General features: G+C 34.6%; 1 protein-coding gene across 1 annotated transcript in view; it reads left to right on the plus strand.

Annotated features, from left to right (window-relative positions):
- Positions 1–14,549, plus strand: part of LEKR1 (leucine, glutamate and lysine rich 1) — a 150,064-nt gene that overhangs the window by 50,392 nt on the left and 85,123 nt on the right. The window contains exons 5-6 of the mRNA XM_053918039.1: positions 3,195–3,370; positions 7,711–7,896. Of these exons, the coding sequence (XP_053774014.1) occupies positions 3,195–3,370; positions 7,711–7,896 (362 nt within the window). The remainder of the gene's footprint in view (positions 1–3,194; positions 3,371–7,710; positions 7,897–14,549) is intronic.

Genomic DNA, 14,549 nt, shown 5'->3' on the forward strand with positions numbered 1-14,549 from the left:
TCCATTTACATGTCCTTGTGTGGATGTATGTTTCAATTCTTTTGAGTAAATCCCTAAGTGTGGCATTTACCAAATCATAAGGTAAATTTAATTTAAGGTTCTAAGAAACTGCCAAACTATTTTACATGTGGCTGCACCATTTTATATTGCTACAAGGAATGAGGGTTATAGGTTCTCCAAATTCTTGACAGCACTTCTTATTGTCCCTTTTTTATTATAGCCATTCTAGTAGGTGTGATATGGTGTCTCATGTCATTTGTGTTTCCCGAATAACCAATGATGTTGTGCACCTTTTCATGTGCTTATTAACCATTTGCATGGTTATTTGATGAAATATCCATTAAAATATTTTGCCTATTTATTTATTTTTTATTATAGAATTGTAAAAGTTCCTTCTCTGTTTTGGGTAAAGTCCTTTATTTTAAGTATGATTTGCAAATATTTTCTCCCAGTCTATGGGTTATGTTTTCATTTTTGTAACAGTTTCTTTTGGTGAGCAAGAGTTGTTATTTTTAATGAAATAAAATTTATCAATGTTTTCATTAATGGATTATGCTTTTGATAATGTATTAAGAACTCTGACTAAGCAAAGGTCACAAGGATTTCCTCCTGTAGTTTCCTCTAAAAGTTCTATAGTTTTAGCTCTTACATTTAGGTCTGTGATCCATTTTGAGTTAACTTTTATGAATGATGTGTGGTGAGGATCTAAATTTATCTTTTGTGTGGATGTTCAACTGCTCCAGCCTCATTTGTTAAGAGGACTGTTCTTTCCTTATTGAATTGTCTTGGTGCCTTTACCTAAAACCAAGGCACCATGAATGTAGAGAATTATTTCTGGGCTCTCTTCTATTCTATTAATCCATATGTCTATTCTTATGTCAGTACCACTCTCTCTTGAATACTGTCATTTTTAGTAAATTTTGAAATTAAGGAATATAGGGACTCCAAATTTCTTTGTTTTCAAGATTGCTTTGGCTATTCTGGGCCCCACTGATGTGTGAGAGAAATCAATCTGTTGCCTCTCGCACACCCCCAACTGGGGACCTGGCCTGCAACCCACGCAAGTGCCCTGACCTGGAATCGAACCAGTGACCTTTCAATTTCGCAGGCTGGTGCTCAATCCACTGAACCACACCAACCAGGGCAAATAATCACACACTTTTAAACATAATTTTTTAAGTCACCATTTTTGTATTCTTTTTTCAAGAAAGCCTTTCTCCTGCCTACCACCAATCATGTAAGATATAGGCCTTACAAAAATGGATCTGCTCTTAACTAACAAGCTTGTATTTTCTGTTTCTTGCCTTTCTCCCTACAGAGAGGGACCTGCATCCTCATCCAGTCTGTTCTGTTGAACATCACTTTACCCCTGGCTTGCTTCCAGCAGCTGCCTAACACCCGGCCATTAGCCCCTTAACCTTGACCTGGTTCATAGCTCTTGTCTCCCTGTATTGCCAGTTTCTGGCTCCACATTCAGACTTTCCATCCTCACCTTTGGCCTTCTTCAGTTAGTGATCTCTTTGGATTCTTTCTCTGCTTTTTGAAATCAACATCTCTCCTAGCTAGCTCCCTAGAAGACTGACTGAGGCATTCCCTGTGGCTTCTGATCACTCAGGTGGCCCTTAATTGCCACCCAGAATGACACCACACTTCTTTCTGGCAAAGGCTAATCTTTTAGCCTACAGCCATTCTTTCTAGTACTTTGCACAAGCAATGAGCACATCTCTTGTCTGTGCTTTTAGCCTCTGTGACTGCATTCATACTGTGTCCAGCTGTATACACACGTCTGGGTGTCTCCCATCCTTACAGACTATTCTACTCTGTATCTTCCTCTTTCTCTTCTTGCCACCTCAGTCAGTGATCTTGAGTGTTAGTACTGCATAACTCCTGTTTACTTACTTGTGCTTTGCTGTTCAGTTCTTTCCTTCCTAATGCCTCTCTCTGAGATCACCAAATGCTCCCTTAATACCAGATACAATGCACTTTGTTCAGCCTTTATCTGAGGCCTTAAACACTGACCTTAAATACTTCTTTAAATCCTCTTATCCTCTGGCTATTCTGATAGTATTATTGTATTTTGGTTTTTCTTCTAACTCACTGGTTGTGGCTCTCTAGTCCCCTTTGAGGGATTCTTTTCTGTTTTAGTCCCACAAATGTTAGCGTTCTCCAGTGTTTTATCCTTAGCACTTCTCACTTCTTCATTCCTCCAATTGAGTGATCTATTTTTTTGTTTATTCACTTGTCAATATTTATTGAACACAAAAAATTGGGGTGTCCAACCTTTAGTGTCTCTGGGTTCCACTGGAAGAAGAGTTGTCTGGGGCCACATATTAAATACATAAACACTAATGAAAACTGATGAGCAAAAAATCGTTTTTAAGTAAATTTATGATTTTGTGTTGGGCCGAATTCATAGCCGTCCTGGGCCATTTGCAGCCCACAGGCTGTGGGTTGGACACCCCTGTGTGATAGGCGCTATGCTCAGTGCTAGGAAAACTGTGATGAAGAAGACATATGTAGTGTCTGCATCGTAGATCTTAGTCTATTCAGAGAGATAAATATTAACCAAATAATTACAGTCCTACGGCTTCATTCAGCATCTTTTTGGTGATAACTCACAGATTTATGTCTGCATCTTGCTTGATTACTGGGTAAATTATAGCCAGAACATCTATCTGAAAGTTAAAAAAAATCACTGCGATTACTTTGAGCTGTGGCATCTCATGAAGCAAGAGTACTGGATCAGTAACTTTTCAAGGTTTTGTTTATTATTGCCCCAAGGTTTAACCTGCCTGTAAAATTACGGTATGCAGGAAGAATGCTATCTAAGAATCTGAGATTCTCATTTAGGCTCTGTGACTAAGCCACTTTTGACCTAATTTTCTTCACTAAATCTTTGCTGTTAAATTAATTTTGAAAAATTAATAGAAAAATATGTATAAAATAGCTATTTTGTTTATAGTTAAAATGATAACAGAATGGAAATTAGCATAACATATACCGTAGTCTTTCTACAATATTTCCAGTTTATGTCTGTCATCTCAACAAAGCAGAAATAGCACCTCTTTCACTTTCCAAATTGTCTTCATTTAGACAATAGATTACATGGTCAGTCTAAAACCATTTTTTTCAAAGAAATATTTGTTATTATGCTTGCTATTTTTTTAAAATCCTATTTTTTTACTACCTTACAGTCAGAGATTGATGGAGTACAAATATTTCTGGAATAAGACTCTTTCATTACTTACTTTTACTAAAAGGGAGATAACTAGTATCAAAAATGAAGTTTATGATCATTTTCAAAACTGGACTTCACTGAAAGAAGAAGTTTGTCTTCAAATTAAATCCATAAGTGAAACAGCCTTGACAGGTTTGTTATAAGTACATAGAACACAATCATCTTTTTTCTTTGTAAATAGTACATCATAAGTAATAAAATAATGATATTTCATTTTATGTGGTGGGACTTATGATTAACTGAAGAGATATAGAGATGGCCGATAAGCACACAAAAATGTTTAATATAATTAGCTAATTAGGGAAATGCAAATTATGACCATAATGGAATACTACTACATATCTATTAGAATGTCTAAAATTTTAATTGACCATACCAAGTATTAGCAAGGATTGGAGAAACTGGATCACTTAACATTGCTAGTAAGAATGTAAAATAGTGTAGCCATTCTAGAAAATGATTTTGTAATTTCTGTTAACACTGATTATGCACTTAGCAAATGGCCCATTAATTGTATCTCGGGCATGTATCCCAGAAATATGAAAACCTATGTTCATGCAAAGACCTATACATAAACGTTCATGGCAACTTTATTCAAAATGGCCCGAAGTGGAAACAACCCAAATTTTTCAATGGATGAAGGAAATTTGTAGGTACTGTGCTATGGAATACTATTCAACAATAAAGAGAGACAAATTATTAATACATGCCCAAGGGAATTATGCTTGGTGAAAAAAAGCCAGTCTCAAGAAAATGATGTACTACTATACAAGTCTATTTATATAGCATTCTTGAAGTGACAGAATTATAGAGATGGAGAACAGATTAGTGGTTGCCAAGGATTCAGGATGGTATGGATAAGAGTAGGTGTGGCTCTGAGAGGGTAGCAAGAGGCGGCTTTGTGGTGGTAGGACAATCCTGTATTTTGATTGTGTTGGTAGTTGCAGGAAGCTACATATGTGATAGAATGGCAAGCACACACACAAATGAGGGTGTGTATAACTGGTAAAATGTGGATCAGCTCTGTGAATTGTACCAACATCAGTTCCCTAGCTTTGATGGTTACACATAATGTCACCATGGGGATGGGTGGAGTGAAAGTGTCACAGGACTTCCCTACACATTTCTTTGCAACTTCTTATAAATCTATAAGTATTTGAAAATACAAAGTTTTAAAAAATCTACATAGTGTTTTATAATCCCTTTTTATTAAATAAACTTAGTCTCTGAGGCTTTTTTAATATTAGTGTAATGAAACTATATGAAGTCATTGAATTTACGGTCACTCACTCTTTGTAACATCAGTGTGCCTTGGCAATAAGGTTACAGAGGTTTCCTAAAAACATAATCACCTAAAATAATTTTAAGTTCATTTGAGTAAGCTAATAGGACTAAGAACAACAGAAAATATCTTATCCAGGCAAAGAAATTGATTATTTGAGGTTAATATTAACAGTTGTACTTGTGTTGGCTAGCAAGTTATATAACACATTCTAAAAACTACTAGCCTGGCAATAAATTTTGCCAATATTACAAAAATTTTAAATAACAGATACTTTCTTTAAAAATGCCAGCTTTTGTTTGATCTGTATGGATTATATCCTTATGTTGTGAGCTGATGCTGCATGGCATAGTGCTTCAGTTGAAAAGTTGATGTAAAACAAAACTTGAAACATTTTTATAAGAAGTAAATTAAACTACGAATTCCTCTATCCTCATACAATTGTTTTTTATGTTTCCCTTTTATCTTCTGGTCTTCCACATGCTCATCTATTTTTACATATTTGTAATTACAATATAAATTTCAGTGAATATTCTAAAATATATTGTTATTGGCTGAATTGTGCCCCTCAAATTCATATGTTGAAGTCCTAACTTCTAGTCCCTTACAATACAACCTTATTGGAGTTAAGGTCCTTAAAGTAGTTATTAAATTTAAATGAGTGGGCTTTAACCCCGTATGACTAGTGTCCTTGTAAGAAGAGGAAATCTGGTCTGGAAACAGACACGTACAGAGGGAAGATGATGAAGAAGAGGGGGGGAAAATGACTATCTATAAGCCATGTAAAGAGGCTTGGAACAGGTCCATCTCTACGGCCCTCAGAAAAAACCAACCCAGCTAACACTGTGATCTCAGACTCTAGCCTTCAGAACTGTGCGAAAATAAATTTCTGTTGGTTATGCCACCAGAGTTAATAAAAAATGAATAAGGTGCTGCTACTGACTTAAAATAACATAGTCCAATAGGAGAGTACATGTCTGCATATGATAAACGGCGTAAATTGGCGTGAGTTCCAGGAAGACCAAGGCCACTTCCAAATCCATCAGAAGAGATTTCCAGGCAGGTAGCGTGTGAGCTGTGGTCATCCTAGTGTTTGAGGTTAGGAGACCTCTCTTCATGGGTCATGCTGAAACAGAGAATACAAGTGGGAACATGACCGGAGTAGGTTGGTCCCACGGAGATCATACTTTCTGAACCCCGAATTGGGACACATGACTGACAAGCATGAAACTGTGTCAATGACGAAGATAGGATTGAGTATTTGACACCAGGATTGCCATAGGCATGTGTAGTTTGCCATGGGTGAGTTAATTTACCCCCTTGAGTAAACTCTCTTAATTTCACATTAGGAACATTGAAGCTCCTGTTAGTTTCGAAATCTTGCTGTACTTTTCCATGTGTTTGAATATATTTGACAAATGAATCTGTATTGCAGATTCTTATTCTTTTAATGCCAGATAGAAAGTCATGTTGACACGAACAGTTATTTTAGAGACAGTCAGCCGGGCACACTAACAGAGTCAGCCTGCTAACCTAAGCGGTGGCATTCTGACAAACGGTAAATAGGCGACAGCATGTGCTGCTCTGCCGTGTCGCTCTGACTTAGCCGAAGATAGATTCGGAGAGTGCAGCACAGTTTATCCACTCACAGGACGCCACCTTTATGGCTACAAAAATACCCAGGAAGACTTTTTAGGTCTGAACAGAAATTATACTGTTTTTCTTTTTAAAGCTTTTTATGTACTAGTGTGTTAGTTTTCCTCACACAAATGAGTGTGTATCCATAAGTCTTTAGAAGCATATAACTAATCTTAGGAAAAATTTCTGTGTAATTGTTGGAGTACGGTAGACCCAAATTGATTTGGTTCCTGTTGACTTATTTCACCAGATTTTCTAATTTGGGCAGGAATTAAAAGTGAAGAAGGTGACGGACCCTTTGTGCTCACGACCGAGGTCTGTCTCACATGCCACTTTTTCTTCCAGACAAACGTTTTTCCCCAGAGAAAGACTTTTTGCTTTTCTCTCCTCGGACCATGTTCTTGATTCTACTCAAACCCACCCTCTAAGACATGCGCTCGTCCCTGTGCCCTATTCTAGCACACTGCTCTCCTTCTCCTTAATTTGCCGGCCATATTTCCTGCCATGTCTGTCCTCCTAATCTCTGTTTCTGGTCTTCACTGGCCCATGTGGCTGCTATTTTTGCCATAGTGGCTCTAAGACCAATAAACCAAGCCAGCCTCCTTTACCATCTAATCACATGCTACACCCTTCACGTGGCCCAGAGTGACCCGAGCAAGGAAAGGAATGCCAAGTGAACCCTCTGGACAAGCAGGCTGGCCAGATTTTCATGTGCTCATCATTTTGATTAATTGTGGTTGTACAAATTTTGTAGTACTTTATCCTTACTGTGTGCGTTTGTATATTTTAACGCTGTGGTTTAAGGCAGCAGTACTCAGAAGGCTGAGGAAGGGAGAGCTTGATAATTATCCTTCTGAAGGATAACATGCTCCATGCATTTTTCATGAAATTATGTAAAATTAGTACATGTAAACCTACATAATGCTGTGAAGGCATTTTTTTAAATTCAACTTTGTCTAAGTAGATAGAATAATGACAAATGATTGCTCTGATGAAATTCTGGTTTCATTTTGAGGGGACAGAATATTGTTAAAAACATTAAGCTATGTTAACTAATACTTTATGTCCATAAATTCATTAGTTTTAGACACTGCCTCCTTTTATTCTTCTCTACCCCTACTACCTTTTTTCATAATTTAGATATGAATTTATAAATTCATATATTTATATTTAAATTTACTTTCCTGAATTATGTTACCAAGAAAACAATTTAATTTCTGTAACAACCCAGAATGTTACAGAGATATGCTATTCATTTATGTGAGTATTTAAAAAACAGGCCCGATTGCCATTTAATACAATTTAAAGGCAAAAATGTAAACAAAAAGAACCCCTAAAAGGTATCATGCAGTTTAGCAATACAATTCTTTTTCTCACTTCGTTCACAGAATAACCACTAAATTTAAATTTAACCTTTTGGTTTGGCGTCACACTCTCAGAAAATTCATCTTGGCTTTCAACTATTAATTTTCTAAAAGAAAATAATCAGTTTTTGAAAATTGTTTTATGGTTGGATGTTGTCTGCTTAGTAAACTTTGAATTTTCTTCACAGAAATAGAGATACTAAATAAAAGTTTGGCCATGTCCCAGAGAAATAAGGTATGCCTTGAAGAGGAAATGAAAAATCTGAAGTTGTTGTCAGATGCAGCCATACTGAGGTCTCAGCAGATTCAGACATCTAAAGAACAGGAAGTAAACTTGCAAGCCAGATGCCATGACTTGCAAAAAGAAGTACTAGGTAAAAGATTTTTTTCTTTTGTGATTGTTAGCAACTAGCCATAATAAGTGTATAAATTTTTATTTCTTTTAAAATCACAACAATCTCTTGATTACCTTGTGTTGCAGGTATGCCTAATTATTAGTAACCGTCAATAACTGTGATCAATTCACTATCATCCCTTCCTATTCTGCCATTTAGAGTAGTAAGACAAGTGGAGATATTAAAGATATTTTAAGTACAAAATAAGATTTCAGGAAAACAAAGTGAAATTTGCTTTAGTACACTGTTATCCCAGTGGATTGGTGGTTTTGTGTACTGAAGGAAAATATAGCATGTGCTGTTAGTAAAGTGAATCCCAATTTTCATGCACTCTTTCATTTTCCCAAATGAAAAGATTAAAACTGTGTTTTAGGTACCTTGTTTCTCTCTACCTCAGAGAATAAATGTCTTGGCAGTAAGGCTATGAAGTGTGCATGTTTTCCTGAAGGTGGTATGGAATCACTGAAAATTAATAATCATGAAAATGATACAATAAAAACAGTGTTTTAGCAAAATTAAGTTGTTAGTAATGAATGGAGGTACTCCAAACACTTGATGTTTGGAGCCAGACATCAAGTATTTAGAACCAGATACTATGAAAATATTTTTACTGGTAACCCAGCCCATAGACTAACCATAAGATACTGAAGTAGGAAGGGGTACTAACAGTTTTAAGGACCTAATGTATATTGGACACCATGCTAGCACTGTATATAAGTTATTTCTGTCAGTTCTCACTGTGACCATGGGAAGCAAGTGTAAGTATCCCATCTTACAGAAGAGAGAATCAAGACCCAGAGAGGTAACATGCCTATTCCCACACAGCTGGTAAATGGCAGGGAGTGAATGCAAACCAAAGATCGTGCTCATCCCCTTGACCCTCTCCAGCCACAGTGGAACGGTTAAGGTAGAATCAGGGTTGAGAGGACTACCCAGGAATAGGGAGGAGAACGCCCTGCTGAGTGGAAGGGAGAGAGGGAAGTCACAGGGGGCTGCGGCCCTCTTTGCTCGGGAGTCTTTAATGATAAGAACATACCACAGACTAGGGAAGTTTAGAGAGAAACTAGTATAAGAAGAGAAGATAAGGAGTCATTACATGAGTCTGGAAGCAGTGTGAAACCAGGTATACATTTTTAAATCACATATTTTAAAATTTTCTCCTTCTTGAATTAGCTTTTCATATTTTGTCAATTTTTAGTTGCATGATTGGAATTTTCCTTGATAACTTTTTAGAGCAATTTGTACTGTAGAGTATTTATCTTCTATATTAACTTTTTCCTAATGCATAATTTGTCATTGATTTTTATGGTAAATTTCACCATATCAAAGATTTTAATTTTGGTATGATCAAATTACTATCTTCTATTGTTTCTGGCTTGTCTTAGTTAAAACAGTCCCTCTCTTCCCTAGATTGTACATACAGTCTTCTGGATTTTCTTTCCTTTGATTCACCAATATATATGGAATTTATTTTTTATATGGTGTGAGATATGGAGGTTCAGTTTTACTCTTTTAGTATGGATAGTCAGAGTTGTATCAGTATTATGTATTAAATACTTACGCTGTTCCCACTAAATAGAACTACTACCTGTCATATGTTAAAATTTTATATATACTACTATCTATTACCATGTTCTCTCTTCTTTCCACTAATTTATTTGAAGTAATTAATATCATTCATTTGAATATAATGACTTAATGGCATGTTGTCCTAGCTGATTAAGTCTTTTCTCTCTCTGGTTTTCTTACTTTGAAAATATATATTTGGGGATATCTTCTATTTGAACTTTATGGTCCTTTATTTACCTCTAATCCAAGGGCTCTGATAGTAAAGTTTTTCTCCTCCAGTCTTTACACTGTTTTTACATATTTACAGGCAGTTATGTTTCCACATAAGCTTTAAGATAATTTTATTTATTTCCAATAAGGATTCTAATTTGACTTGCATTGTATTTATATACTAACTTTTGGAGAATTGACATTTTTAGTGACATTAAGTCCTAATATTATAAAAGCCTTTTCATTGAAGAATAGTATCTTCACTTTTTGAAACTGTTGTGCTTTATGTTCTTTAATGCATTTTATAGTTTTATTTAAATGTTTATCATTCTTGTTAAATTTATGACTATCATTTTTCAGCTACTGTGAAAGGATTATTTTCTCTTTTGTTTTCTTGATATTTGTTAATAGGATAGAGAAAGGCTATTAATTTTTGTATATTTGTCTTATACACATAAACTTTATAAAATTCTCATATTAATTCTAATAGTTTTTTATTAAGTGTGTCTAGGATTTTCTAGTTATACAGTTATATCACCAGCCCCCATTCCCTCCAAAAAAGAGTTTATCCATTCTTTTCCAATGTTTATATCTGTTATTTTTCTTGTCTTGTTCATGTCTTAATTAAGTTCATTTGAATCTCTGAGACTGTGTTAAACAATAATTGTGCCAATGAGCCTCTGTGTCTACTTCCTGATTTTAGTGAAAATAATTTGATGTTTTTCCACTTGGAATTATATCCAATGTTTGGGTTTTAGTAAATAGTCATTAGTTTTAATTGAATATTTTCCTTCTATCCCAATTTTACTTGGATGTTTTATTAGAAATGCCTTTGAGTTTCGCTAAATGCCTTTAGAGCATCTATTGATATGATAGTATGATTTTTTTCCATCTTTAACCAACTGGTAAATGGATTAGTATTACTAAATTTCCTAATAATAAAGCACCTTTGCTTTCATGGATAAACCCTGCATCATTTACTTTTTAATATATTATTTTCTACATGTTTACTTATAAGTTTACTTATAAGTTTAGTACATATATTCATAAGTGAGGTTGGTCTAAAGATTTTTCTTTGTCACGGGCACTAATTTTATCAGAATTTTATGTTAAAACTAAGTGAACTTCACTAATAAATAAGTTTCATGACATTGGATTATATGTTTTTAAAAGTTAGGAAACTTGACTGAACCCAGTATCATTAGGTGAAATTCAGTTATGAACTCATCTGATTCTAGTGTCTTTCAATGAGGTTATTTAATAGTTTTGAATTTTCTGTGGAAATTAGACTATTTAAAATTTTAATTCTTCTTGGATCATGTTAGATTATTTATATTTTGACAAAAGATCATTTATTTTCAAAGATTTCAAATTTGTACCTATAGTATGGCATATAATACTCTTATTTTTAATGTGCACTTTTTGCCCAAATCTAGGTGAGAAAGGAAGGGGTGCACATTATACATGGGTAGTACTAAGAATATGCATTATGCATTGGCAGCACTATAAAACATGGGTGCGCATTATACATGACAAAATACAGTAGCTCCTCTATCTGTGGTTACACATGATTTCTGAATTTTAGTTTTGTCTAATCTTGTTTTTATCTTTTATTTTCTACCAGAATTCCAAGGCCTTTATTTCTTGGTCTTTTCAAAGAACTAGCTTTTGTATATTTTATGATTTCTGCTACTTTTATTTTTCGTAACATTACTTTTCACTTCTATATTTATTAATTTCCTCTTTCTGGATTTTTTTGGGTTTTTATTTTTTAGACTTATGAAAGGAATAATTAGTTCTTTTATTTCTCATCTTTTAAATTTAAATTATAGAGGCATTTAAGGATATACATTTTCCTATGAGTACAAATTTCTCTATATCTTATATCTTTTAATATAAAGTATTCTCTTTTTCAATGCTGTCTAAACACTCTGTAATTTATTTTTTTTTAATTTTTCTTTCATCGAAGGATTATCTAGAGGTGTATGTCTTAATTTCAAGATAGTTCATTGTTTTGTCAGGGACTTATTTTTAATATTTATTTACCTTTGGGTTATTCTTCTTTGTTTTTTTAAAATTTTATTTATTTATTTTTAGAAAGAGGGGAAGGGAGGGAGGAAGAGAAACATCAATGTGTGGTTGCCTCTCATGTGGCCCCCACTGGGGACCTGGCCCGCAACCCAGGCATGTGCCCTGACTGGAAATCGAGCCAGTGACCCTTTGGTTCACAGGCTGGTGCTCAATCCACTGAGCGACCCAGCCAGGGCTAACTTTGGGTTATTCTGATTAAATAGTGTGACATAATATGTCTTTGAATCTGTAAACTTTTTTTTATGTTGAATACCTGACAAGTTTTGTAAGTATTTCTTAGAAATACAAAATAAAATATAATTCTCAGCTTGATGGATGTAATGGAATCTTAACTGGGAGTAGGATTCTTAGGGGTTTTTTTCCTCTCAGTGGACTGTAGATGCTGATGCTTTGATTTCTAGATTTTAGTGTTGTGAATGAGAAGTCTACTGCAGATCTGATTTCTTTTTCTTTTAAAGGTAACTCTTTCTTTTACCTGGAAGCTTGTTAGACTTGCCTATTTCTTGTTTTGCTTTATTTTGTCTATTTTTATTGGGCCTCAGGAACGTTCAGGTGGATCACTCATAGTGCTTGGTTTATGGCATGTATGCGTGGGCTATGACTTTATACCTGTATACAATGTAGAATCGTGATAGTTGCATCCTTGTAAAATTTACAGTTTTACAAAAGCACACTTTAACTTTTGAGTTTAAGCAGAAATTATAATGAATGTAAAATATCTAGAATTGAATGATACTAAAAATGGCATATGACAAAGTTTGTTGGATGCAGCCAAAGTGATTCTTTGAAGGATATATATAGCCTTACATACTTTTAAGAAGGAAAGAATAAACTCAAAGAACATAGAAAAAATATATAATAAAAATAAGAGCTGCAGTCAGTGACATAGAAAACAAAGATACAATAAATAGCAACAAAAAAACTTTGATATTTTTAAGCCAACAAAATAGACAAACCTCTGGCAAGTTTGATCAAGAAAAGAGAGAAGACACAAATGAAAATATGTGAAAAAATAGTAGTGACAACAAATAAAGAGTAAAAAGAAGTGGGTCTTGTTAACAACCTTATGCCAACAAATTTGCAGTGGGCATATTATTAGAAAAAAATATCTATCAAGACTTACTCAAGAAAATTAAATGGCCTTATAACTATAAAGAAATTGAAGCAATGCCTCCTTAAGGGAAAGAAAAGGCCAGATGGTTTTACAAGCAAGTTCAACCAACATTCAAGGAATAGAGAATCCTAATTTTATAAAGCATTTTCTAAACAGCAGAAAATTGAGAAATATTTCCCAAATTATTCTACAATGCCAAGATAACCCTGTTACCAAAATCAAAGTATTAAAAGAAAGAAATATTATGGACCTATTTATGTGATGAATATTAATATAATAATTTTCAACTATGTATTTGGTATTTTAAACAGTATTTTTAAGATTTTTTATTGGAATTTTTTCCATTACCCTTTAGTCCCCTTATACCTGCTTCCCCCTTGTAATCACTGCACTGTTGTCCATGTCCATGGTCCTTTTTCCTTTTCACTCAATCCCTTCACCCCCTAGCGAACCCCTGCACTTTAGCTGTCATGCTGCTCTGAATCTGTGCATCTGTCTCTGTTTGGCTTGTCAGTTCATTCAGTGTGTTATTAGATTCCACATATGACTGAAATCATATGATATTTGTCTTTCTCTGAGTGGCTCATTTCACTTAGCGTAATGTTCTCCAGGCCCATCCACACTGTCGCGAAGGGTACAGTTTTCTTTTTCACAGCTGATTAGTATTCCACTGTGTAAATGTCCCATAGTTGTATACACTCATCTACTGTTGGACACTTGGGCTGCTTCCAAATCTTGGCCATTGTAAATAACACTGCAGTGAACTTACCTATTTATAAAATTAAGTAAAATTATACATAAAATAAAACTCTGAATATGCCATGCTATTTATTTTAGACTTAATTAGAGGAAAACAAATTTAGGACATTTGCTGATATATGCATTTCACAGTAAAAAATAACTTTCCCAAAAATGCAACTTTTCCCAAATCAAAGATGATTATTACTGTCTTTTATTTCATTCTTTTAGTCTGACTTATAAGATAAGCAGTTTTCTTGAATATTTTAGTTTCTTAGAACAGTAAAACATTAGAGAGCATGGTATCTTATATTGCATATAACAGGTATTATGGCTTAAGTAATATCTGTTCCATATTTGGAAAAGTGATTTATGGAAGTAAACACAAGAAGAGAAGGAAGAACGTTTTCACTAACTGGGAACACTCTCTGTACGGGTCTATTGACTGGCAGTAAGCATTTGATTAGTTTTCCCTCATTGAACTCTCCCAATGTCCTAATGTGGAAACTCTTTTTTTTTTTTTTACCTTTGTCAAGAATAGAGAAGTAGGTTGTGGTCACACAGCTGAGATTCAAATGTAGGTCTGTGGTAGGCCAGTGTTTTTGTTAGCTTATTATCTCAGTTCATTCCAGAAAGGCACATAAAAACACTAACTCTTTTCCTTAAAGAAAGGGGGGGAGAGAGAGAGAGAGCGAGGGATTGAGATTTTTCCCCTTCTAACAAAAATAGACCATTGACCTACCAAGTCTTCTAGGAATTTAAGCTAGGGCAGAGTTTTCCAAAATTGCCTGACCACAAGAACATCTGGGACTATAGATATATGTGGGGGGGGGGCAGGTAATAAAGGGACCTATTAAAAGTGCACATTCTTGCATGTCAGTTTGGGCATATTGAGTATCTCCAAGACTCT

Source organism: Desmodus rotundus, chromosome 2, assembly GCF_022682495.2.
Source record: "Desmodus rotundus isolate HL8 chromosome 2, HLdesRot8A.1, whole genome shotgun sequence".
Taxonomy (NCBI): Eukaryota; Metazoa; Chordata; class Mammalia; order Chiroptera; family Phyllostomidae; genus Desmodus; species Desmodus rotundus.